This window comes from Pongo abelii, chromosome 23, assembly GCF_028885655.2.
Source record: "Pongo abelii isolate AG06213 chromosome 23, NHGRI_mPonAbe1-v2.0_pri, whole genome shotgun sequence".
Classification (NCBI taxonomy): domain Eukaryota; kingdom Metazoa; phylum Chordata; class Mammalia; order Primates; family Hominidae; genus Pongo; species Pongo abelii.
Window position 1 is genome coordinate 26,822,695 of NC_085929.1, and position 27,708 is coordinate 26,850,402.

A 27,708-nucleotide genomic window follows, 5' to 3' on the forward strand; every position below is an offset into this window, starting at 1 on the left:
AGAGTGCAATGGCACGATCTTGGCTCACCGCAACCTCTGCCTCCTGGGTTCAAGCAATTCTCCTGCCTCAGCCTCCCAAGTAGCTGGGATTACAGGCACCCGCCTCAATGCCCAGCTAATTTTTGTATCTTTAGTAGAGATGCGGTTTCACCATGTTGGCCAGGCTGGTCTTGAACTCCTGACCTCAAGTGATCCGCCTGCCTCAGCCTCCCAAAATGCAGGGTTTATAAGCGTGAGCCACTGTGCCCAGCCGTTACTTGTTTTTCCCTGCTTCATACTTATTTATTTTTGACAGGGTCTTGCTCTGTTGCCCACTGGATAGTAGCACGATCTTGGCTCATTGCAACCTTGACTTCACAGGCTCAAGCAATCCTCCCACCTCAGCCTCCCAAGTAGCTGAGACTACAGATAGGCACCACCACCCCCAGCTAATTTTTTTGTATTTTTGTAGAGACCAGGTTTTACTATGTTGTCCAGGCTGGTCTCAAACTCCTGGGCTCAAGAGATCTGCCTGTCTCAGCCTCCCAAAGTGCTAGGATTACAGGTGTGAGCCACTGCACCCAGCCTCATTTCTTCTTAGTGTTGAATGTCATTTGTCTAGATATACCACAATTTATCCATTAACCCACTGAAGGACATCTTGCTTTCAAACCTTAGCAATTAATGAATAAGGCTGTTATAAGCATCTGTGTGGATACAAGTTTTCAATTCATTTGGCTAAATACCAAGGAATGTAATTGCTGTATCCAATGGTAAGACGTATGTTTAGTTTTGTAAGAAACTGCCGGCCGGGCGCGGTGGCTCACGCCTGTAATCCCAGCACTTTGGGAGGCCGAGGCGGGCGGATCACGAGGTCAGGAGATCGAGACCATCCTGGCTAACACAGTGAAACCCCGTCCCCACTAAAAAAAAAAAAAATTAGCTGGACGTGGTGGTGGGCACCTGTAGTCCCAGCTACTTGGGAGGCTGAGGCAGGAGAATGGCATGAACCCGGGAAGCGGAGCTTGCAGTGAGCCGAGACTGTGCCACTGCAGTCCGGCCTGGACGAAAGAGCGAGACTGAGTCTCAAAAAAAAAAAAAACTGCCAAACTGGGCCAGGAGCAGTGACTCATGTCTGTAATCTGAGCACTCTGGGAGGCCAGGGAGGGAAGATCACTTGAGGCTGGGAGTTCAAGACCAGTTTGTGAGACATAACAAGACCCCATCTCTACCAAAAAAAAAAAAAAAAAAATTAAATATATTAGCCTGGGCCAGGCTCAGTGGCTCACACCTATAATCCCAGCACTTTGGGAGGCTAAGCTGGGTAGATCACTTGAGGTCAGGAGTTCAAGACCAGCCTGGCCAATGTGGTAAAACCCTGTCTCTACTAAAAATACAAAAAAATTAGCAGAGCGTAGTGGTGCACACCTGTAGTCCAGCTACTTGGGAGGCTGAGGTAGGAGAATCACTTAAACCCGGGAGGCAGAGATTGCAGTGAACTGAGGTTGTGCCACTACACTCCAGCCTGGGGGACAGAGCAAGATTCCGTCTCAAAAAATAATAACAAAATAAATATATTGGCCTGGCATGGTGGCGTGTGCCTGTAGTCTCAGCTACTTGAGAGCCTAAGAAGGGTGGACTTCTTAGGCCCAGGAGTTTGAGAATGCAGTAAGCTGTGATCACGCTTCTGCACTCCATTTTGGGCAAGAGAGAGACTCAATTTCTTTGTTAAAAAGATTTTATGAATAAATAAATGAAAGAAACTGTCTAACTTGTCTTCCAAAGTGGCTGCACTATTTTGCATTCCCACCAGGAAACAGCGAGAGTTCCTGTTGCTCTACGTCCTCAGCAGCATTTGGCAGTGTTCTGGATTTTGGTCATTCTAAGAGGTGCACGGTGTTATTTATTGTTGTTTTCTTATTATAGAGTTTTAAGTGTTCTTTCTCCTTTAGACAGTCCTTTATCATATTATGTTTTTGCAAATATCTCTTGATCTTCTCTGAAGATACAAGTAGATTTGTACCAGAGGTAAGTTACAACCCAACCAGAATACACCGTGAGTACTAGAAGTCCAAATAACGGCCTTGATGCCAAGTCCTGGCCAGCTCAATCTTCCCAGGGTAGAAGCAGTAGTCAGCTCAATGGCTGGACCCTGGGCACCTGAGCTGGTCACTCAACAGGTGATCACCAGGCAGGGCCAGCACCATGCCCTAGCCCCTTGCCCCTAGAACCCAAAAACCACCTTTGGGGCCTGGACACTCTGATGGCCCCAGGAGCCTGAGAGATGACCCAGCAAGAGCCTTTTGGCCTCTCCCCAACCCTACCTATCTCCAGAGCTGGGGAAGCCCTTCCCATTGTACTCCCTTTTCCCTCACCCAGGTCTGCCATGGCACACCCAACCCAAAGAAAGCCAAGCTTCACAGAGAGCCCAAGAACAATCTTTTTTTTTTTTTTTTTTTTAAGACGGAGTCTCGCTCTGTCACCCAGGCTGGAATGCAGTGGCGTGATCTCAGCTCACTGCAACCTCTGCCTCCCTGGTTCATGCAATTCTCCCGCCTCAGCCTCCTAAGTAGCTGGGATTACAGGTACCCGCTATCCTGCCCAACTAATTTTTTTTTTTTTTTTTGTATTTTTAGTAGAGATGGGGTTTCACCATGTTGGCCAGCCTGGTCTTGAACTCCTGACCTCAGGTGAACCGCCGGCCTCGGCCTCCCAAAGTGTTGGGATTACAGGAGTGAACTACTGCACCTGGCCCCAGGAACAATCTTGACAGCCCTACACCCCAGCCCCATATCTTCAAACCGTGGCCTAAGTACGCACTCCAGTAAACAGAGCTCCTCTGCTGGGGAGCAAAGCTGGCATGCACCAGTTCTCCACATTCTCCTACATCCAAGCCCTGCCCTGGGAGGGGAGGCATGGAGCAAGGGCCTTAAAGGATGGATAAGATGACATAAGGCTGAGGAGCGGAAGAGGCCTCCCAGGCAGAGAGGACTAAAGCCTAGATGGCAGGGACTTGGAAGGAATAGCATAGAGCAAGACAGGAGGCTGCGGGGAGGCAGTGTGGCCCCAGGGCTACTGAAGCCACGCATCCAGGTCTGAATCACCACCGAGCAGCTGAAACCACTGTCAGCATATTCATCTGTGGGGAGTCACCCAGGCTGGAGTGCAGAGGGCAATCACGGTTCACTGCAGCCTTGACTTCCCGGGCTCTAGCAATCCTCCGACCTCAGCCTCCCAAGTAGCTGGGACTACAGGCATATGCCACCACACTCAGCTAATTTTTTATTTCTTATAGTGATGGCATCTCACTATGTTGTCCAGGCTGGCCTCAAACTCCTGAGTTCAAGTGATCCTCCCACCTCAGCCTCCCAAAGTGCTGGAGTGCTGGGATTATAGGAGTGATGCACCATACCCAGCCAGCTTTTAGTTTTCAAGAGGAGAATTAAATGGTGGTGGTGGGGGGGAAGTAAGTAAACATAATTGTCATTTACACTGCTTGAGCCATGTAAAAATACCTTTCTCTCACTGGGTGTGGTGGCACACTGGGAGGCTGAGCCAGGACAATCACTTGAACCTGGGAGGCAGAGGTTGCAGTGAGCCAAGATTGTGCCACTGCACTCCAGCCTGGGCAACAGAGTAAGACCCTGACACACACACACACACACACACACACAAAAAAAAAACACACACACACCAACACACACACACACACACGCTTTCCTGCATGACTTTTGGTTGGTGAAATCTGCTAAAGGTCTTCACTGATTGTCCAGGACTGACCAACCTCCCCTGTTCCCCACTGTGGGCCAGGTCCTGTCCGAGGAGCTGGGGTCAAGCATGAACGAGGCCGTCTGGCCCCAAGTTAGCAGGTCTAGCCTCAGACTCTGCCTCTTCCTAGCTTAAAGAGTCTGAGAATGTTCCTGTACATCTGTAAAATGGGAGTAGCAACAGCCTGTACCCAGAGTTCATGATGAGAGATAAGGACTATAAAGTCCTACATGCCTGACACATGGGCAAAGCTCAAGAGAAGCAGATTTGGCTGGGTGCAGTGGCTCATGCCTGTAATCCCAACACTTTGGGAGGCTAAGGCAGGAGGATCACAAGAGCCCAGGAGGTTGAGGCTGCAGTGAGCCATGATCGCACCTCTACACTCTAGCCTGGGTGACAGAATGAGACCCTGTCTCAAAAAAGCCAAAACAGACTGGGTGCAGTGGCTCATGCCTGTAATCCCAGCACTTTGGGAGGCTGAAGTGTGCAGATCACTTGAGGCCAGGAGTTTTGAGACAAGTCTGGCCAACATGTGAAACACCATTTCTACTAAAAATACAAAAATTAGCCAGGCGTGGTGGCACATGCCTGTAATCCCAGCTACTTGGGAGGCTGAGGCAGGAGAATCACCTGAACCTGGGAGGCAGAGGTGGTGAGCTGAGATCGTGCCATTGCACTCCAGCCTGGGCAACAAAAATGAAAATCCATCTCAAAAAAAAAAAAAAAAGAAAAAGAAAAAGAAAAAGAAACCCCATCTATACTAAAAAAAGGCCGAGGCAGGCAGATCACGAGATCAGGAGATTGAGACCATCCTGCCTAACATGGTGAAACCCTGTCTCTACTAAAAATACAAAAAAATTAGCTGGGCATGGTGGCACGCACCTGTAATCACATCTATTCAGGAGGCTGAGGCATGAGAACTGGTTGAACCCAGGAGGCACTGGCTGCAGTGAGCCAAGACCACACCGCTGCAGTGAGCCAAGACTATACCACTGCACTCCTGCCTAGGCGACAGAGCAAGGCATTGTCTCAAAAAAACAAAATAAAACAAAAACAAATCCTTTTGTAGAGACAGGATCTCACTTTGTTGCTAAAAATTTTTTTAAATTAGCTGTGCGTGCTGCTGGTGCACACCTGTAGTCCTAGCCACTCAGGAGGCTGAGGTAGGAGGACTGTTTGAGGCTATAGTTTTAAGTTGTTAGTTGTTAAGGCTGTAGTGAGCCATGATCACACCACTGCCTTCCAGCCTGGACAAGACAGTGAGATCCTGCCTCTTTTTTCTTCCAAAAAGAGGAAGAAAAAAAAGCAGCAGTTCTGTTGCTACATGAGGCAGGCCAGGCCTCTCACCACCCAGGGAACTTGGCCAAACTCATCTGAACTTCTCTGGGCCTCTTTCCTAGTCTGGGGATGTGTGGATGGTCAAAGGAGTGGCTCAGGTATGCACAAGTCACACAAACTATGTGCCTGTCCCAGAGATTTTTGGTGAAAGAGGCGTGCAAAAATTAAAACATAAGATATACCTTCCGGGTAAAGGCCTACAGCTCTACAAGTGAATTTTAACATTAGAGCCAAACTTGCCCTTTGGGAAGGCCGCTCAGAAATAACAAGGGATGTTAATGAAAAAACATGGTTTTGTTGTAAAAATATATATATATTATACAACATTGCAGAAAATTTGCCTCCAACTTAAGCTGCAACATTTCAATGTCAAATAAACCAAAGTTTTAGCATTATCTATTTATTTAGAGATAGAGTCTCACGCTTGCCCAGGCTGGAGTGCAATGGTGGGATCTCGGCTCACTGCAACCTCCGCCTCCCAGGTTCAAACGATTGTCCTGTCTCAGCCTCCAAAGTAGCTGGGATTACAGGCGCAGGCTGCCACGTCCATCTAATTTTTTGTATTTTAGTAGAGACGGGGTTTCACCGTGTTGCCCAGGCTGGTCTTGAACTCCTGAGCTCAGAAAATCCACCCATGTCAGCCTCCCAAGGTGCTAGGATTACAGGCGTGAGCCACCACGCCAGGCTGATTTCAGCATTATCTTCACATGAACATGACTAGTGTTTTTCTGTTATGCCTGCCTTTATTTGACTGTCTTGTGCTCCCTAAGCTCATACTGCTGTATTGAGAAAATCATTTGAGATGTAAATTAATTCCTTATGATAATTTTACACACTCTAAACTAGTTCACAAACTTAAACTCCAGCACTTTGGAAGGCCGAGGTGGGAGGATCGCTTGAGCCCAGGAGTTTGAGGCTGCAGTGAGTTATGATTACACCACTGCATTCCAGCCTAGGCAAGAGTGAGACCCTGTCTCAAAAAAAAAAAACATCAAAAAACACCTTTTCAATCCATGTCTAAATTCTAGGACAGACTTTTTATCCACTTGTCTTTTTTTTTTTTTTGAGACGGAGTCTGGCTCTGTCGCCCAGGCTGGAGTGCAGTGGCACGATCTCGGCACACTGCAAGCTCCGCCTCTCATGCCATTCTCCTGCCTCAGCCTTCCGAGTAGCTGGGACTACAGGTGCCCACCACCACGCCCGGCTAATTTTTTGTGTTTTTAGTAGAGACGGGGTTTCACCATGTTAACCAGGATGGTTTCGATCTCCTGACCTCATGATCCTCCCGCCTCAGCCTCCCAAAGTGCTGGGATTACAGGTGTGAGCCACCGCGACCAGCCTACTTGTCTTTTTTTTTTTTTTCTTTTAAGACGGAGTCTCACTCTGTCACCCAGGCTGGAGTGCAGTGGCACAATCTCGGTTCACTGCAGCCTCTACCTCCTGAGTTCAAGCGATTCTCCTGCCTCACCCTCCCACGTAGCTGGGACTACAGGCATGCACCACAACTCTCAGCTAATTTTTTTGTATTTTTACTAGAGACAAGGTTTCACCATGTTGGCCAGGCTGGTCTCGAACTCCTGACCTCAGGTGATTTGCCTGCCTCGGCCTCCCAAAGTGCTGGGATTACAGGTGTGAGCCACCGCGCCCGGCCCACTTGCTATTTATAAAGAAAGAAAGATAACGGTTTTAAAGTGGATTTTCTTTTATATATAGTATGGCTAACATTTTCCTGTATTTGCTTCTAGTCATTATATGCATGCATGTAAATAAGAGTTGATCATTTCAACCTGAGAAAGCCAATTTAAAAAAATTTGACCAAAGTTTCTCAAGTACTTAGATGCCAGGTGCTTTTCCGTGCCATCTCCAGCCCATATTCCGCCCCTCCTGGTCCCCTAACAACAGCCCTGGGAAGCCAGTGCTGCCATCACTTGCATTGGGAAATGGAGCAAGTGAAGTACGATTGAGTGACTGGCCTGAGACCTCCCCTAAACTCAGCCTTCCTGTCCCAGAACACAACCCTCTGCATCTGCAGGTATCCATCTGGGCCCATCCTCATCACCTTTGTGGGACGCGGGGACGAGGTGAACTAGCCTTTTTCTCGAGTATTCCACCGACATCCAATAAATTGGCAGGACACCTTTTTAGGTTGCAAGTAGGGTAAAAATCTCAGATCCTTCACAGCTCTTGATATCAACCTCCCATGGCACAAAGCCATTTTGTGGCAGCTAAGACTAAGAGGAAGCTCTTTGCCATATAGCACCGAACTATCTGGGGTCTTTCACCCACTTGTCCTAGCTCTAACCCTGTGGTCAAATCTAATCTTCCTTTCCCATGGCAACCTTTCAAGAATCCTAAAACCCCATTCCACTTTATGTTTTCCCTTCCCAAGTAAAGACCCAGAGTCCTTCATCCCACAGAAATCACAGTTTCATGTCACTGCTGTGAAGCAGTGAAGACCACCATACAGCTCTCTGGCAGCCAGAGGAAGTCAAGGTGTCTTCTGGTTGTCTGACTGCTTCGGACTGCTGCTACATGGCACGTCCTTGTGATGTGTTCCTAGCTGGCTGTAGGACACCACAGACAGGACTCATGGCTGACCTGAAGAGCTGGATCCTAGCTTGGATCTAACTAGCATGCTGCTCCTTCTTCATGCCAGGCTTCAGATGGACTGAAGGGTCCTGTGCACTGTTGTCACTTCTGTCTAGCTTGGTAGCGACTCCACAGCAGCGTCCTTTCCCTGTGGCTAACCTTTTTCACCCAGTGAACTAACAAAGCCGAAGCTTTCCCTGCCACAGGGATGTCTACTGAGACCAGCCCTGTGGGCTGCCTATCCCTACACAGTCCAGTCCCCTGTTAAGAGAGAACAAGGGGATGCGGCCTGCCCTGCTCGGAGTGCCCCAGGCTGGTTTGTCTTTTTTTTTTTTTTTTTTTTTGAGATGGAGTCTCACTCTGTCGCTGAGGCTGGAGTTCAGTGGTGCAATCTCGGCTCACTGCAAGCTCCACCTCCCAGGTTCACACCATTCTCCTGCCTCAACCTCCCGAGTAGCTGGAACTACAGGTGCCCGCCACCATGCCCGGCTAATTTTTTTGTATTTTTAGTAGAGACAGGGTTTCACCATGTTAGCCAGGATGGTCTCGATCTCCCAACCTCGTGACCCGCCTGCCTCGGCCTCCCAAAGTGCTGGGATTACAGGCGTGAGCCACCGTGCCCGGCCCTGCCCCAGGCTGGTTTCTATGCTCTCAAGCCTTCGTGATCCACTCTGGAACCTTGTCAAGAGCTGAGTTAGGCCAGGCACAGTGGCTCATACCTATAATCCCAGCACTTTGGGATGCTGAGGTGAGTGGATCACTTGAAGTCAGGAGTTCGAGACCAGCCTGACCAACATGGTGAAATCCCATCTCTACTAAAAATACAAAAAAATTAGCCAGGCGTAGTGGTACACGCCTGTAATCCCAGCTACTTAGGAGGCTGAGGCAGGAGAATCGCTTGAACCCGGAAGACAGAGGTTGCAGTGAGCTGAGATCACACCACTGCACTCCAGCCTGGGGGACGAGAGAGACTCTGTCTCAAAAACAAAAAAACAAAAAAACCCAAAAGAGTTAAGTTTAGGAGGTTAAGTTCTTGTGACTTCTGAACATGGAATATGTCCTTACTCCATGTTTGAAAGTCACAAGAACTTTGTAAATTGCCTTTAAGGATTGATTGATTGATTGATTTTTCTTTGAAAGAGTCTCGCTCTGTCACCCAGGCTGGAGTGCAACGACGCGATCTTGGCTCACTGCAACCTCCACCTCCTGGGTTCAAGCAATTCTCCTGCCTCTGCCTCCCAAGTAGCTGGGATTACAGGCACCTGCCACCACACCCAGCTAATTTTTTGTATTTTTAGTAGAGATAGGGTTTCATCATGTTGGCCAGGCTGGTCGCAAACTCCTGGCCTCAGGTGATCCACCCTCCTCGGCCCCACAAAGTGCTGGGATTACAGGTGTGAGCCACCACGCCCCTCCTTGCCTTTAAGTATTTATTGTCTCTTCTGAAAACAGGCTTTTTGGTTATTTGAATCACAAAATCTGCCACATGAGATTCATCTTGTTCTAATATTGGTTCCTGAAGATGACTTCTTTGTACTGTTTTCAACAATTTGGTTTTGGGGATTTTTCATAATACAGTTCTTTGGCAACAAATATTTCTTTTTTTTTTTTTTGAGACGGAGTCTCACTCTGTCGCCCAGGCTGGAGAGCAGTGGTGCGATCTCGGCTCACTGCGGCCTCCGCCTCCCGGGTTCAAGTAATTCTCCTGCCTCAGCCTCTCTAGTATCTGGGATTACAGGTGCCTGCCACCACGCCCGGCTAATTTTTATATTTTTAGTAGAGATAGGGTTTTGCCATGTTGGCCAGGCTGGTCTTGAACTCCCGACCTCAAGTGATCCGCCTCCCCTGGCCTCCCAAAGTGCTGGGATTACAGGCACAAGCCACTGCACCCGGCCGGCAACAAATATTTCAACACCAAAGAGTTCAATCGTATTCCCTTTGGAAGTAAATATTAGTAGGAATAAGTTTTTTGTTTTGTTTTGTTTTGTTTTGAGATGGAGTTTTGCTCTTGTTGCCCAGGCTAGAGCACAATGGCACGATCTCGGCTCACCACAACCTCCACCTCCCCGGTTCAAGTGATTCTCCTGGCTGAGCCTCCCAAATTGCTGGGATTACAGGCGCCCACCACCAGGCCCGGCTAATTTTTTGTATTTTTAGTAGAGACGGGGTTTTGCCACGTTGGCCAGGCTGGTCTCAAACTCCTGACCTCAGGTGATCCACTTGCCTCGGCCTCCCAAAGTGCTGGGATTACTGGCATGAGGCACCGCGCCCAGCCAGGAATAAGTATTTTAGAACTGGTTTTCCAATCTTTCATGACTTCATAATGTTCATAAACTACCTTCTGAATTGTATCTACAATTAAAATCACAATCTCCATTAACCGAATTTGACAAAGACCATTCCTTCCTTTGAGCTCAAATAGCCATGAGTACTTCTCATACATAATTCACTTTTCTCCCAAGAATGGAAAAAATACAGCACTCACACCAAAAATAGAAGTGAAAAAAACAAAACAAACAAAAAACCCCACCAGACATCCCATTCCCCAGGATGCTGTCAGGCCTCTGCTGCACAGCCTGAGAATGTTCTCTGTGCATACATGGTGCTCTCAAAGGCCTTAATTTCTGTACATCTATGCAAACTACACGTATGTCCTCACACTGCCTATATTTTTTCATAGTTTCTGCTCACATTGCCTTCCACTATGCAGTCCAGATGTTGTCACCCTCCCACCCACCGCTGCCCCACTTCTGTTTGGTCTTAAGTGCCTTGCAGGTGGAGCCACACTCAGTGCTTAAGAGACCATGGATTCCAGGAGGGTGGCTTCTCTGCGGCCTCTGTCCATAGAACCTTGTGTCTGGTTGTGATAGGAGCTCAACAGCCCCATCAACGTAGGGGGATACTCTTTCTCCCCAAAACAACTCCAGTGTGCCCTCAGAAAACAGGGCTGCCCTCATTGGTCTCAACCATTACAGCTACAGGAGATGGAAGTAGGGGAGGGAGAAGGCAGAGTAGCACAATTAGCAGGAAGCAGAAAAGAACTGACAATTACAGGCAAGCGCTGAGCCCAGGGAGGCAGGATGCAGCTCCCATCAAAGGCGAGAGGGGCAGTGCAGAAAGGAGGAATAAGGCATCTGGTGGGCGTGGATTTTAGGAGCAACTGCTGTGCAAATAAGCTTGCAGAAAGAAGGTGAGAGGTCTAACTACAAATGTAACTGCAAAAAGGTGAAAGAGGTCAGGAGTTCAAGACCAGCCTGGCCAACATGGCGAAACCCCGTTTCTACTAAAAATACAAAAAAATTAGCCGGGCGTGGTGGTGCATGCCTGTAGCCCCAGCTGCCAGGGAGGCTGAGGCACAAGATTGCTTGAACCCAGGAGGTAGAGGCTGTAGTGAGCCGAGATCACACCACTGCACTTCAGCCTGGGAGACAGAGTGACTGTCTCAAAAAAAAAAAAAAAAAAAAAAGGAACTAGGCGGGTGGGGGCATGGTGGCTCATGCTTGTAATTCCAGCACTTTGGGAGGCTGAGGCAGGAGGATCGCTTGAGTCCAGGAGTTTGAGACCAGCCTGGGCAACATAGGGAGAACCCATTTATTATTATTATTATTTTAATAAAATAGAGATGGCGTCCCGCTATATTGCCCAAGCTGGTTTTGAACTCCTAGGCTCAAGCAATCCTTCCACCCCAGCCTCCCAACGCGCTGGGAATATAGGTGTGAGCCACTGCACCAAGCCCCCATCTCTATTTATTTAAAAAAAAAAAAAAAAAAAAGGAAAGGGAAAGGGAGAAGAAAAGGGAACTAGAAATCAATAACAGAACTAGAAAACTCACAATTATGGAGAAATTAAACGTACTCTCTAACAAGCAATGGGTCAAAGAAGAAATCACAAGGGAAATTAGAAAATATCCTCAGAAACAAAAATGACATACCAAAACTTAAGTTATGCAGCAAAAGTAGTGCTCAAAGGGAATCTACAGCTTTAAATACCTACATTGAAAAACCAAGTCTGAAATCAATAATCTAACTGGATACTTTAAGGAACAAAGAAAGGAACAACACAAGAAAGAAGTAAATAGTAAGCACAGAGGAGATAAATGAAAGTAAAACACACACAAACACACACACACACATTAATGAAACCTTCCTTGAATAGATCAACAAAACTGAAAAAGCTTTAGCTAGACTGATAAAAGGAAAAAGAGAAAAGACTCATTAAAATAAGAAATGAGGCTGGGCATGGTGGCTCATGCCTGTAATCCCAGCAATTTGGGAGGCTGAGGCAGGCGGATCACTTGAGTCTAGGAGTTCAAGACCAGCCTGTGCAATATGGCAAAACCCCATCTCTACAAAAAAAACCAAAATACAAAAATTAGCTGGGTGTGGTGGCTCATGCCTTCAGTACCAGCTACTCTGGAGGCTGAGGTGGGAGGATCGCTTGAGCATGGGAGGTTGAGGCTGTGGTGAGCCATGATCATGCCACTGTACTCCAGCCTGGGCAACAGAACGAGACCCTGTCTCAAAAAAAAAAAAAAAAAAAAAAAAATCTATATATAAATGGATCAAACATCCAAATTTAAGAGCTAAAACTATAAAACTCTTAGAAGAAAACTCAGGAAAATTTGCATGACCTTGGATTTGGCAACAGTGTCTTAAAAATCAAACCAAAGTATAGGCAACAAAATTAAAAATAGATAAATTGGACTTCTTTATTAAAAATTTAAGGCCAGGTGTGATGGCTCACATCTGTAAATCCCAGAGCCTTCAGAGGCCAAGCCAGGAGGACCACTTGAGCCCAGGAGTTCAAGACTAGCCTGGGCAACACAGCAAGACTCCATCTCTACAGAAAAAAAAATTAAAATTAGCTGGGTGTCGCAGCATGGCAGCATGTGCCTATAGTGCCAGCTACTTGGGAAGACTGCTTGAGCCCAGGAGTCTGGGGCTGCAGAGAGCCATTACTGAGCCACTGCAGTCCAGCCTGGATGACAGAGCAAGACCCCTTCTCTAAAAATAAAAATTAAATTAAAAATTTTTAAACTTTAGTGCATCAGGCCAGGCACAGTGGCTCACGCCTATAATCCCAGCACTTTCGGAGGCTGAGGCGGATGGATCACTTGAGGTCAGGAGTTCGAGACCAGCCTGGCCAACATGGTAAAATCCTGTCTCTACCAAAAAATACAAAAATTAGCCAGGTGTGGTGGTGCACACCTATAGTCCCAGCTGCTCGGGAGGCTGAGGTGGGAGAATCACTTGAACCTGGGAGGCAGAGGTTGCAGTGACATGAGATCGTGCTTCTGCATTCTGGCCTGGGCAACAGAGCGAGACCCTGTCTCAAAAAAAGACCAAAAAACAAAAAACACGCCACGCAAAAACATGTTTACATCCTTAGTATGAAGAAAATAGAAATCAAAACCACACTGAGACAGCACTACATACCAACTAGAATGGCTGTAACATAAAAAGAAAAAAAAGTAAAATAACAAATGTTAGCAAGGATGTGGACGAACTGGAACCTTTGTAGTGGAAATTTAAGACGTTACAGGATGGGCGCAATGGCTTATGCCTATAATCCCAGCACTTTGAGAGGCTGAGGTGGGCGGATCACCTGAGGTCGGGAGTTCAAGACCAGCCTGACCAACATGGAGAAACCCAGTCTCTACTAAAAGTACAAAAATTAGCCAAAATTGCTTGAACCCGGGAGATGGAGGTTGCAGAGAGCCAAGATCGCATCATTGCACTCCCCAGCCTGGGCAACAGAGCAAGGCTCTGTCTCAAAAACAAGAACAAAAATTAGCTGGGCATGGTGGTGCACACCTGCAATCCCAGCTACTCGGGAGGCTGATGTATAAGAATCACTTGAACCCAGGAGGCTGAGGTTGCAGTGAACCAAAATCACACCACTGCACTCCAGCCTGGGTGACAGAGTAAGACTGTCTCAAAAAATAAAATAAAATGGAATAAAATAAAAAGAAATTGGCTGGGTGTGGTGGCACACACCTGTAGTCCTGGCTACTCAGGAGGATCGCTTGAGCCCAGAAATTCAAGGCTGCAATGGGCCATGATCACACCACTGCACCCTAGCCTGGGTGACAGCACAAAACCCTGCCTCAAAAAACCAAAACATTATTATGAAGTTATGAAATGGTTTATTAAAAACTCCATGAAGGCCAGGCGTGGTGGCTCACACTTGTAATCCCAGCACTTTGGGAGACCGAGGTGGGTGGATCACAAGGTCAAGAGACTGAGACCATCCTGGCCAACATGGTGAAACCCCGTCTTTACTAAAAATACAAAAATTAGCGGGGTGTGGTGGCACGCACCTGTAGTCCCAGCTACTTGGGAGGCTGAGGCAGGAGAATCGCTTGAACCCGGGAGGCGGAGGTTGCAGTGAGCTGAGATCGTGCCACTGCATAGCGACAGAGTGAGACTCCAACTCAATTAAAAAGAAAAAAAAGAAACTGCATGAAAAAAGGCTGAGAGGAAGTATGCTGAAGGTTAAGATTGAACACATTCACTGGGCTAGAAGCTTCAAAAAGGTTCACCACCACACCTCTAGTTTCTAAAGGGCAGTACCCAAAATGTAACTGAATTTCTTGATGATGTGATTATGGGTAATATTTTCTTCCTTAGACATTACCTTAGCATCTTAGATGAAAAAAATTACAGAAAAACAAATGTTTAAAGGGAATAGACCTGAGTTGCGTTGGCAACAATGAAGTCTCTAGGAAGTACCTCCCCGGCCTTCCCTCCCACCTGCCCTCCTCTGTGCACTACGACCAGCGCAATCGCTAGATGGCTACCCAAGGACAGCACCCTCCACTAAGGACCAGGGCTGGGCTGCCACGCCTTCATCGGCATGGCTCTACTTTCACCGCAACTGGGCAGACCTCAGGTGAGTTTGTATATAGTAAATTCCCATGCTGGCCCAGCCCGTCCAATGCAGGAAGACCTAAGGCCCAGGCTGGGGTACAAGTGTGGACCCTGGGGATGTCAGATGTCAAGAATGCCTTAACTGCTCTGAAGAAGGAAGAAGACTTCATTGAAACATTCCTCATACAAACCCAGGGGCCCTGGAAGAAAGCAAGGGAGAGGACCGAGAAGAAGTGGTATACACAGGGACAAGAGCAGCCCTGGCTGTTGCTTACTGTCTCCAAGGCGAAACTTTGGCCTGGATAGCTCCCCAGAGCCTCAGCCCAAGCACACTGGGATTCTACCAGCCAGCCTCCACCTTTGCCCTAGTAAGATCTTAGCCCACTGCTCCATAGCCCCTGCCAGCGTGAAACCAGAGGGAGGCCTTTGCATGAGTTAGGGCAGAGCATGCCCAGCAGCAATCTACCCTTGGAGCCAGCTAGCAGGCTCTCAGGCCACTAAATTCTCAGGGCCAGACTGCCCAAGCCTTACCACTTAAAACCATTCCATTCATTTTTATCATTTTCCAAAGAGCCACAGATTAACTGTTCATTTCTTTGCTCAGTAAACTACACAATCTCAATTAGAAAAGGGACAAGAGGTCAGATGGTCCCGGCCATCTTCATGTTCCTAGAGTAGGCAAGGGCTGCACTCACAGGCCAACCCCTCCCATGCAGAGGTGTCTCTAACACCATCAAGCCTAAAGAAATCTAAAGGACTCATCTTCAAAATCAGACTGGAAGCTCCCAGATTTAAACATTCTGAGTATACTAAATCATTACAAAGCATATCTTTCCTTAGTTATCCAAATGATTATGGAAATAAACTACAAATCCAATAACTGCTGATCAAATTCAGGGACTTAAAAAAAAAAAAAAAAGCATGACTTTATAACCAGCATCAAGAAGAAAGCATCTATGAGGGAGCATGCTCCATGCTCACCTTATAACCAGCATCAAGAAGAAAGCATCTACAGGAGGAAGCATGCTCCATGCTCACCTTATAACCAGCATCAGGAAGAAAGCATCTACAGGAAGAAAACATCTACAGGAGGAAGCATCTACAGGAGGAAGCATGCTCCATGCTCATGACCTTATAACCAGCATCAGGAAGAAGCATCTACAGGAGGACGTATGCTCCATGCTCTGCTTTGGCAAAGCAGCCAATCCATCCATGAGAACAAATTATATACAGGACAGGGGCAGGCACAGGGCAAGGGCCAGAGGCTCAGATGTGCAAAGTGGGAAAGAAAAGGAAGAGAGAAGGTGAGTGGATGAGGAAGAACAGGAAAGGAGGGCACTCACGCAGGATAAGGGTGTGAGCTGGGATAGCTGAAGGCTATACAACGACCAAGGGAGGCCGCCTGGTGGACAGATGGTGCAGCTTCCGGGGAGAAGGCAGGAATGGAGACAGGTGTGGGAATCCTTCATGTCCGGCATAATCATCTATGATGCTGAAAGTAGTAGGGTCCCCAGAGACAAAACAGAACAGGAGAACAGCAGGAGACCAACAAGAGTCATGTTTAAGAGTGAGGAGGAAGGAGTGGCAGAACAGGAGCGAGTGGCAGGCTGGTCACAGGACTGGGGGCTGGAACGTTGCCCGTGCTCCAAAAGCTCAGGAGGCAAGCAAGGGCCATGATGCCAGCACTGCCGAGCTAGAGGTGTGACAAAAGCGGGGGCAGCCTGTGGGCTGGGTATGACGTGGTTTTAGGAGAGTGAGAGGAAGGGGGATTGCAAACTGGAGTTAATTGTAAGACAAGTCTCTTGAAGGGGAGGGGATCAAAGGATGCAGAAAAGAGTAGGCACTAAGAGGGTGCTAAGGTCCAGGGAAAGCCATTGTTAGGAGGGGCTTGAGCCCATCAGAAGGCAGAAGTCTGTCAGATGGGGAAGCCGGGCTGTGGGGGCAGACACTGGAGGCATAAGCCCCAGAAAAGACATGGGGTGAGGGGAACATGTGGACAATTAGGAAAAGGGACTTGAGACAAATGGAAGGCACAGGTTGGAGGGGACCAGGAATAAAGCCTGAAATACAGGTATCCAAAGGGTTAGAGACATGAATGCAAAACCAAGAGAGAAAGCAAAATATCTAGAGGGGAATGCTTGTCCCCTCCTGAGGAGCTCAGAGAAGAAGGTCCTGCTGATCCATCAGGCCAGGAGCAGGGAAGTCAGGAAAGAGCAGGAGCACAGACACACTCCTTTTCTCTGTGTCTACAGATCTGCAAAGCTCAGGACCCCCTGAATTTGACAAAACCAGTGCCAAGATGTGACTCTACTCAGGACCCAAGGCTACACTCCCTACCTTATCACCCTAGAGCGACAGCCACTTCTGTGCAGCTGCTGGCTGCCTAGACTAAGAGCCTACTAAGGAGCAGAAAAACAAGCCCAACAGCACACACATCACCTTAAAGAATAATCTGGTAGGAAGTGGAAGTGTTCAATACTCACAGGAACAATAAGCCCTTGCCAAGTCAATAAATTAGCTTCATCAACCTGGATGTTACGGAAGTTTTTCATCCCACATTTGCGGATTTCTTCAAGCTCCTGTTGATTGACAAAGCATAAAGGGGTGTCAAATAGGGGAAAGCACCACATATTAAGATCCCTCCTGATGCCCTCAAATTAAACCAAGTGCCAACAACGCCAATGACAAAATTGGAGAGCGAGGACTAAATTGTGCTTGGAGTGGTTAAGGAGGCATGGAGCTGCCATGGCGGTCCCCTCTGCAAGGTCGTTGCCTCTACCCATGCCCCAGACCAAGACAAGCCCCCACCTCAGTGAACCCCCCTGAATAGGACAGGGGGAACCATGCTTCTGCGGAGGTACCGTCTCCTCTTTGGGTTGGTCACCATGGCTGTTTAAATCCCTCAGCACCCTGCATAGGGCAGACACGTGGCAGGAGCTATACTGAGGTGCTGTACACCTGATACCTTCCAATCAAGATTCATTAAGCACTGATTATGCATCAGATGCTGAGAAACTAAAGATGAATAAAACTGGGGACTGGGAACAAACCAGACACAAACGCATATCCAGTTTTCTACCCAGTGCTATAAGTGTGATTTCAGAAGGACTCCACCTCAACATGGGCACACAGCAAAGAGAACCATCCAGTCTGGGACTGGGGTGGGAGTGGGGGGGTGGGGACGGGAAACCTTCACTGGGCCTGTTTCCTCAGCTGCAAAACAGACCCAGACTGCAGAAAAGGAAAGGGAAGCCATGTTGTGGGCAACAGGACCCCTTGCAAATATGTGGGGTTATTGTTATATAAACAGTCAATGCAGCAAGTGCCATTTCACCCAGAAAGCACAACTTTACGACTTCAGGGTCCTGCCTGAGATGTCTTCAGAACTGTCTGTCACCTGTTTTTCAACTGTGCACCAGCCTGACATTTTCCATTGCCTCCAACACCTCAGTGAATGCCTGGCAGGCGCTATAACCCAAACCACCCAGCAATGTCCTCCCGCCAGAACACCAGCCTCGCCAACATTCCTCCACTCTGACACATGAAGTGCCACTCTACCCACCTCAGCCCGGCCTCCCATCCAGTGGCACAAAAGCCGCCTCCACACCTGTCAGGCACCTTCTCTTCTGCAGCCCGAGCACCATCCAGCTGAGCCCTGCCTCCTTTGCCAGGCTGCTTCCTCTGGCCCAGCTCCAGCACCCTCCAGAACCTCCTTATATGGTACTTCAACTCACAGTGGCTTGGGGGCTCCCTATCAGCCCCCACATCAAGCCCAAAAGATCCTTGCACCTCATACTTCCATCACACAGTGGTAGTTTAAAAGGCACCCTGAGGCTACACAGGCAGGGAAGGAAACAATTTGCAGGAAGGGGGAACTGGACGGAGCCCAGGTTACTGGTTCTGAGTAGGAAGATGTGCTGGGCGCCCGGCCCAGAGCAGCAGAGAGGGAGAGTGCAGTGAATGAACACACGGAAGAGGTGGAACACACTGGTGCTTCATAGCAGGCAACAGGCACAAGTTTCCCCCCATAGGGTGCTCCTGCCTGTCACCCTCATCTGCCCACCACAATCACCTGGACTTGGGCCCGGGCCCAGCCCCAGAAATTCTGGTCCAGCAAATGTGGGTGGAGCCTGAACATAGGGATTTCTCACAGGCTATACCTGTGGTGAGAGAAGAGGCACTGCTGGGAGCGATGACGGATCCATTTCTCCCTGAGGAGGCGTTAGTGGCATGGGCTGCAACCTCCTGCAGTGAGGAATGGGGTGGCCTGGCCCCTCTCCACCTGCATGAGGCCCCTCTTTCCCTGCATAAGGAGGTATGGAACCTGAGGGACCACTCCAACCTGCCAACTGCCACCTGGTCTTCCTGCTCACAGGACGCATAAGAAATGCTCCCCTGGGGATTATGAAGCCTGGGCAGACTCAGAAAGGGGAAGATATCTCACACCCACACTGCCACCTCCTTCCACTCTCCAAATAGAATGTAAGCTCAACGAGGGCAGGGATCAGGAAGCCCCGGTCCTGCCAGGGCCTGGCTCACAGTGGTGCTCAAACATGTGCTTAATGACCAGGCTGGTGGGTGGATGGGAAGCTGGGGCTTTGGGAGGAAAAAAGAATCTGGGGTGGGAAGGATTTTCTATAAATACAGTTCCAATGCTGTGTTTGGCTTTTTTGACCTTGGCTCAAGATACTAGAGTAAGATTCTTGGCTAAGGACAGGATATACCATGCATGTCCCTTAAGGCTGGAGTCCTAGCAAACAAAATGTTTTAAACCAAATACAGATAGGAAAAAAACATGCCAGACAGAACTTTGAAACTAGACAACTAAAAAAAGAAGAAACAACAGTGAAGATATCTAACATTTATGGGAGAAAACAAATTTTAAAATCATCTGTAAATATACTTTATGGTTTCAGAAATCCACACTCCAACAGTATAAAGCATGGGTGATGGCTGGGTGCGTTGGCTCATGCCTGTAATCCCAACACTTTGGGAGGCCAAGGTGGGTGGATCACCTGAGGTCAGGAGTTCGAGACAAGCCTGGCCAACATGGCGAAACCCCATCTCCACTAAAAACACAAAAATTAGCCGGGTGTGGTGGTGGGTGCTTGTAATCCTAGTTACTCGGGAGGCTGAGGCAGGAGAATCGCTCAACCCCGGGAGGCAGAGGTTGCAGTGAACTAAGATCGCACCACTGCACTCCAGCTTGGGCGACGAGAGAAAAACTCAGTCTCAAAAAAATAAAAAAATAAAGTAGGGATGATAAACACAAGGTAAATTTCACAAGAATTACAAAAATATGGCAAGATGGAACTCAACTGTAACATAAGAGTGAAAAACTGTATCTTGCTCAAGAAAAAGGAGAGGAAGCAGTCAGTGAGGAGCACTAAGGGCAGGGGGTGCAGAAAGGACACTTACTGGTGCTTTGGTATCAAGGAGATCCAGGGAAGCCACAGACAAAGATAAAAGTAATACTGCCATGGGAGTGAGCCACACACCTGGCCAGAAAGAAGAATGGGCAACCCTGAGGATGCTAATGACAGCAGGGTTGGGAAGCTCAGAGAATCCAAAGTAGGGTTATCAGATAAACTCCCAACTTACCTTGCCGTCAAGTTAAGCTCTCCAAAGCCAGAAGAGGCAACCTCCTTTACATAATTCTAACCAACAAGGAAGAACTGATTATAAGGCAGAAGTGAGAGAAACAGGCAAACAAACAAACAGGCCCTGACATCTTCAGAGAATGATGAGCATCCCATAGTAGAAAGTTTCTCAACAGGGTGTTGCTGGCATCCAGATACAACTCTGCACTTGAGCCTCCCAAGCTCTTACCCTGAGACAGATGCCAGGCACTGTGATCAACCCACCCCAATTTCCCAACGTCCTCTACAGCTTCCACTGAGAACCACAGGCACTATGAGTGGCCAGGATGCTAAAAGACCTGCATTGCACAAGACGGTCCTGTGGACAGAAACTATTTAGCCCAAAATGCCAATCATGCCTGGCGCAGTGGCTCACGCCTGTAATCCCAGCACTTCGGGAGGCCGAGGCGGGCAGATCACAAGGTCAGGAGATCAAGACCATCCTGGCTAACACGGTGAAACCCCGTCTCTACTAAAAATACAAAAAAAATTAGCTGGGCGTGGTGGCGGGCGCCTGTAGTCCAAGCTACTCGAGAGGCTGAGGCAGGAGAAAGGCGTGAACCCAGGAGGCAGAGCTTGCAGTCAGCCGAGATTGCGCCACTGCACTCCAGCCTGGGTGACAGAGCAAGATTCCGTCTCAAAAAAAAAAAAAAAAAAAAAATTCCAATCATGCCTCCACTGAGGAAAACAACTTCAAGAAGATAAATTCAGGCCAGGCACAGTGGTTCACACCTGTAATCCCAGCATTTTGGGAGGCCAAGGCGGGCAGACTGCTTGAGCCCAGGAATTCAAGATCAGCCTGGCCAACATGGCAAAACACTGTCTATACTAAAAAAAATACAGCCCGGGTGCAGTGGCTCACGCCTGTAATCCCAACACTTTAGGAGGCCAAGGCAGGTAGATCACGAGGTCAGGAGTTCAAGACCAGCCTGGCCAAGATGGTGAAACCCCATCTCTAATAAAAATACAAAAAATTAACTGGGTGTGGTGGCAGGCACCTATAATCCCAGCTACTCGGGAGGCTGAGGCAGAGAACTGCTTGAACCCAGGAGGCGGAAGTTGTAGTGAGCCAAGATTGCGCCATTGCACTACAGCCTGAGTGACAGAGCAAGACTCTGTCTCAAAAATAAATAAATAAAAATAAAAAATAAAAAAAAGTAGCCAGGCATGGTGGTGCACGCCTGTGGTCCCAGCTACTTAGGAGGCTGAGAGGTGAAGTGGAAGAATCACCTGAGCCCTGGCAGTCAAGGCTGCGCAGTGAGTCAAGATTACAACCACTGCACTCCAGCCAGGGCAACTGGAGTGAGACCCTATCTCAAAAAAAAAAAAAAAAAAAAAAAAGAAAGAAGAAGTAAAATTGGAATCATTCAGAGATCAGTTCCATCTGAATATCTGAGACTCAAAAGGCCAGATGACTCAAAACCTCAAGATGGTTGTAAACCCTCAAGCAAAACTGTGCCCCGATAACTGAGAATGGTCCTGACAGTGAAGAAATAGGGAAGGAATTGAAGGAAACCAATGTAAATTCCAAGAAGTGGAATTCAAAAGGATGTTACAAATGACAGAAGAAAGGACCTGATAAAAACCGCAAGAGCAGCCCAGCTCTAGAACAGAGTTAGGAAGACCAAAGCCAAGAATGACAGACGCTTACAAATAACACTCCCACAAAGGTTTGTTTCAGTTCTGCTCAGAGCAAGAAGCAACCCAAGTCAGCTGCTCAGGGCTGATGGTGCAGTGCTGACAAATGGAGAAAGAGTTCAAGGGAAAGCACCAGGCAGCTCACACGTTCCTTCTCTTGATGGGGACAGCAGGCTTCCCAACCAGGGCAGGTGGTGCAGGAGAAAGAGAGCAATGCTTCTCAGAATGAGGTCCACTTCGGAGTCCAAATAGACTTCAGTGTATAGAGGGGAACTGAAAGATCTCAGTGGTGCCACCCAGCTCCTGAAAATGGAAAACACCCATGCCCCAAACTCAAGCCCAGAGAGCTTGATGCCCACTCCAGGGCAAAGTATGGAGCATGGCAGAGAGGGATGGTTACTTAACAGCTTTGCAAGCACTAACAGGAGAGATGGGCCCTAGGCCCCAGCAGAAGGCCATGGACTCAAGTCCTGAGAGGAGATGGGAGAACAGGAGACTGCTGTGTATAGCCAGCGCTCAGTCACACAGCTCAGATGTACACACCTGCGTCTTGGCAAAGCAGTTAACAAAGTTCCTCTTTTGCTTGTTTTTGGGGTCTACAATGAGGCCTAGAAAACTGTTCAAAATCTCCCCAGGTAACCCTCACATAAGGCCAGGTTTCAGAATCCCTCAGGAGCCACTAATCAAGAAATCTAGGCCAGGTGCGGTGGCTCACGCCTGTAATCCCAGCACTTTGGGAGGCCGAGGCAGGTGGATCACGAGGTCAGGAGATCGAGACCACATGGTGAAACCCCGTCTCTACTAAAAATACAAAAATTAGCTGGACATGGTGGCGGGTGCCTATAGTCCCGGCTACTCGGGAGGCTGAGGCAGGAGAATAGCTTGAACCAGGGAGGCGGAGCTTGCAGTGAGCCGAGATCGCGCCACTGCACTCCAGCCTGGTGACAGAGCAAGACTTAGTCTTAAAAAAAAAAAAAAGGAATCTATGCCAGCGCCAGGCGTGGTGGTTCATGCCTGTAATCCCAGCATTTTGGGAGGCCAAAGCAGGTGGATCACTTGAGCCCAGGAGTTTGAGACCAGCCTGGCTGACATGGTGAAACCCCGTCTCTACTAAAAATACAAAAATTAGCCGGGCCGAGGGGTGCATGCCTGTAGTTCCAGCTACTCGGGAGGCTGAGGCATGAGAATTGCTTGAACCAGTGAGACAGAGGTTGCCATGAGCCAAGATCACACCACTGTACTCCAACTCCAGCCTGGGCGACAGAGCGAGACCCTATCTTAAAAAAAAAAAAAAAAAAAAAAGGCTGGGCGCAGTGGCTCACGCCTGTAATCCCAACACTTCAACACTTTGGGAGGCTGAGGCGGGTGGATCACTTGAGGACAGGAGTTTGAGAGCAGCCTGGCCAACATGGTAAAACCCTGTCTCTACTAAAAATACAAAAATTATCCGGGCATGGTGGTAGACTCCTGTATTCCCAGCTACTTGGGAGGGTGAGGCTGGAGAATCACTGGAACCCGGGAGGTGGAGGTTGTGGTGAGCTGCGATCACGCCACTGCACTTGAGCCTGGGTGACAGAGCAAGACTCCGTCTCAAAAAAAAAAAAAAGGCTGGGTGCAGTAGCTCAAGCCTGTAATCCCAGCACTTTGGGAGTCCGAGGTGGGTGGATCACTTGAGGTCAGGAGTTTGAGAACCAGCCTGGCCAACAAGATGAAACCTCGTCTCTACTAAAAATACAAAAATTAGCTGGGCGTGGCGGCATGCACCTATAGTCTCAGTTACTCAGGAGGCTGAGGCAGGAGAATTGCTTGAACCCGGGAAGTGGAGGTTGCAGTGAGCTGAGATCACGCCACTGCACTCCAGCCTGGGTGCAGACTCCCAGAGTGAGACTCCGTCTCAAAAAAATAAAATAAATAAAATAAATCTAGGCCAGGAGCCAGGGGCGGTGGCTCACACCTGTAATCCCAACACTGGGTGGTCAAGGCAGGAGGATCACTTAAGCTCAGGAACTCAAGACCAGCCTGGGCAATATAGCAAGACCCTATCTCTACAAAAATTAAAAAATTAAAAAATTAGCCAGGTGTGCTGATGTATGCCTGTGGTCCCAGCTACTCAGGAGGCTGACTTGGGATGACCAGTTGAGTCCAAAAGGTTGAGGCTGCAGTGAGCTATGATGGCGCCACTACACTCCAGCCTGGTCAACAGAGCGAGACCCTGTCTCAAAAAAGAAAAACAAGAAAAGAAATCCAACAGCACTAGACGACCCTTCCCCCTGCAAAATATGTAGGAATCCTTCCATCCAATATTTCCAGCTAAAACTCTTTGATGCAACCCAGTAATTCCAACTAAAGCTCTTTGGTGCAACCCAAATGAGCAGTGTGCAGAATCCTACCAAGTCAGCCTGGTGATTTCCCCCCTCTATGTCTTTCCCCAGGATGTCTCCTGGAAGGATGTCCCTAACTGTCCTGCCTATCACCAGCCCCACATCCCCAACATGCTCATCATTGAAAGCCTCTCTCAAATGCCTGTTCCTCTAAGGAGCTCCCCAAGCCCTGGCTAAAAGTGATGCTCCTTTCTCTCAACAGCCACTGCAATGTTTCTGTACAAAATGGATAAACAGAGGCTGGATCAAGAAGAGCTGAGGAGAATCGAATGGCTTTAGAACTGGTGGCCTGAAGTCACCCTGGTGGGAAGTGGGCTGAGAGATGTAGTTAGGTACCACATATCAGGGAAGGAATGAATACAGGCTTAAAGACCAAACTTCTAAGGGTCCTTGATAGCAAAACAACACCCCAAGTCACAAAATGAAATATTTTAGAGATCCAGTAAAGACCTGGACTTGGTTCCAAACACTTAATTTTTCACCAAGCACAAGGCATGAACCTTAGCAGCAGTGTGAAAAACTGACTGGTTTAGCTGACCAATCGTTTGTGCCGTGTTTAGGGTCCAGGCCACCCTGAACTATTCAGAGCCAAATGCTGTGTCCAGTTCTGGACACCATACTTTAGAAGACCACATCAAATAAGCGCTGCTCAGGACAAGAACAGCAAGGACCATGTCCTACCAGGAACAATCAAAAGGTCCAGAAACCTACGGCCTAAAGAGATGTGAAGATGACACACATCTGTCTTCAAACGTTAAAAAGTTCACCTGCTGGCTGGACGAAGCGGCTTATGCCAGTAATTCCACATTTTGTTGTTTTTTGTTTGTTTGTTTTGAGACAGAGTCTCGCTCTCCAGGCTGGAGTGTGGAGGCGTGATCTCAGCTCACTCCAACCTCCACCTCCCAGGCTCAAGTGCTTCTTATGCCTCAGCCTCCTGAGTAGCTGAGACTACAGGCACGCACCACCACGCCCAGCTCATTTTTGTATTTTTAGTAGAGATGGGGTTTTGCCATGTTGGCCAGGCTGGTCTCCAACTCCTAACCTCAAGGGATCCACCCGCCTCGGCCTCCCAAAGTGCTCCTGTAATCCCATGGGATGCCGAAGCAGGAAAATCACTTGAGGCCAGGAGTTGGAGACCAGCCTGGGCAACAGAGTAAGACCTCATCTCTACAAAAAAATCAAAAAATGAAGCAGAAGGACTGCCTGAGCCCAGGAGGCTCAGGCTGCAGTGAGCCATGATCATGCCACTGCACTTTAGTCTGGGTGACAGAGTAAGACCTTGTCTCAAAAAAATAAAAATCAAATAAAACTTAAAATTTAAAATTTAGGCCGGGGCCGGGTGCGGTGGCTCATGCCTGTAATTCCAGCACTTTGGGAGGCCAAGGCAGGCAGATCACAAGGTCTAGAGTTCAACACCAGCCTGGCCAATATGGTGAAACCCCATCTCTACTAAAAATACAAAACTTAGCCAGGCGTGGTGGTGACACCTGTAGTCCCAGCTACTCAGGAGGCTGAGGCAGAAGAATCGCTTGAACCCGGGAGGTGGAGGTTGCAGTGAGCTGAGATCACGCCACTGCACTCCAGTCTGGGTGACAGAGCGAGACTGTCTCAAAAAAAAAAAAAAAAAAAAATTTAGGCCAGGCACGGTGGCTCATGCCTGTAATCCCAGCACTTTGGGAGGCCGAGGCAGATGGATCACCTGAGGTTGGGAGTTCGAGACCAGCCTGACCTACATGGAGAAACCCCGTCTCTACTAAAAATACAAAATTAGCCCAGCATGGTGGCGTGTGCCTGTAATCCTAGCTACTCAGGAGGCTGAGGCAGGAGAATCGCTTGAACCCAGGAGGCAGGAGGTTGCAGTGAGCCAAGATCACGCCACTGAACTCCAGCCTGGGCAACGAGTAAAACTCCACCTCAAAAGAAAAAAAAAATTTAAATTTAAAAAGTTCACCTGCAAAGGATTCAACCTTCTATATGAGTAAAGAAGAAAGAATTGGGGCCAGTAAGCGTTCACTATCCCAGGCAGCTTTTGACTCAGTGCCAAACTCTTTAATGCCACCTCCACGTGGTCTACGCCCCCTTGACTTGGGGCAGCAGTCGTCATGTCATTATAGATACTCAAATGGGTGGGGCAGACAGGGCTGCCAGCGGCCAGGGCTGTCAGAAAGAAGCCATCTGCACTGGGCAGGACTGTACTATACACCCTCTTGAGTCTCCTCTGAAGTCAGTGCCAGGAGCAGGTGAACAGACGTGCAGAAGAATAACCAGTGGGGCCAGTCAGGGATGCTTCAGATGTCACAGCAGTACTATGGGCAGCAAGTCTCGATGCAAGCACACTGGTACAATGTAAACAAGCATATTCCATACCACTGTATCATTTTATATCTGTTAAATGGCAAAAGGCCTGTAGTATCCCTAAAGAAAAGTAAAGCTTAAGGCCACTTTTATTGGCTGTTGAGGGTGGGTTAAAAGAACTGAGAAACGCTGCTCTAGGAACCTTTAGGTCACAGTGAGGAAAGTCTAGCAGACACCAGTGGAGGGAACAGCTTTGTGGAAGACAGGCTCTGAGATGGGCCTTGAAAGACGGGGGAAGACAGAACTGCTAGAGAACAGGTGTCCATGTGTGGGAAATGTGTATGCAGAGACAGAGAGGGCAGAAATCAGCGGGGGCGTTAGGGAAGCAGAAAGGAAGCCACTTTAGCTGCAGTGTTTACCAACTCAGGGCAGTCATCATCAGGGCCAGAACTTTCAGCCAGGGTGCATGGCCAAGCCCCTGGGGGCTGTTTAATACTCCTATGCAGAGAGGCAGGGGAAGGGGTTAGAGGGGTACAGAGGAGAAGGAAGGAGAGCTGACTGTGCCTAGGCGCCATCTAGGACCTGCTTATTGCATCAGCCTCCAGTATAAGATGGGTACCTTTGTGAGGGGAGTGCTCCCAGATGACTGTGATGTGCAACCCCTGCTCTGCTTAAGAATTACCACATTGAGGGCCGGGCACGGTGGCTCACGCCTGTAATCCCAGCACTTTGGGAGGCTGAGGCAGGTGGAACCTGAGGTCAGGAGTTCAACAGCAGCCTGGCCAACATGGTGAAACCTCGTCTCTACTAAAAATACATAAATTCACTGGGCGTGGTGGCGAGCGCCTATAATCCCAGCTACTCGGGTGGCTGAGGCAGGAGAACTGCTTGAACCCGGGAGGCAGAGGTTGCAGTGAGCCGAGATCGCGCCATCGCACTCCAGGCTGGGCAACAATAGTGAAACTCCGTCTCAAAAAACAAAAAACTACAAAAATTAGCCAGGAGTCGTGGTGCATGCCTGTAATCCCAGCTACTTGGGAGGCTGAGGTAGGAGAATAGCCTGAACCTGGGAGGCAGAGGTTGCAGTGGACGGAGATCGCACCACTGCACTCCAGCCTGGGTGACACAGCGAGACTCCATAGCAAAAAAAAAAAAAAAAAAAAACCAAAAAAAAACACCACATTCATACCACCCAGTCTCTTGGCAAGGAAA

General features: G+C 48.5%; 1 protein-coding gene across 1 annotated transcript in view; it reads right to left on the minus strand.

Moving 5' to 3' along the window:
• The window catches only part of UBE2L3 (ubiquitin conjugating enzyme E2 L3), a gene marked incomplete at its 5' end in the record, with an annotated part of 55,471 nt that overhangs the window by 13,186 nt on the left and 14,577 nt on the right, over positions 1-27,708 (minus strand). The window contains 1 exon segment of the mRNA NM_001134142.1: positions 17,027-17,122. Within this exon segment, the coding sequence (NP_001127614.1) occupies positions 17,027-17,122 (96 nt within the window).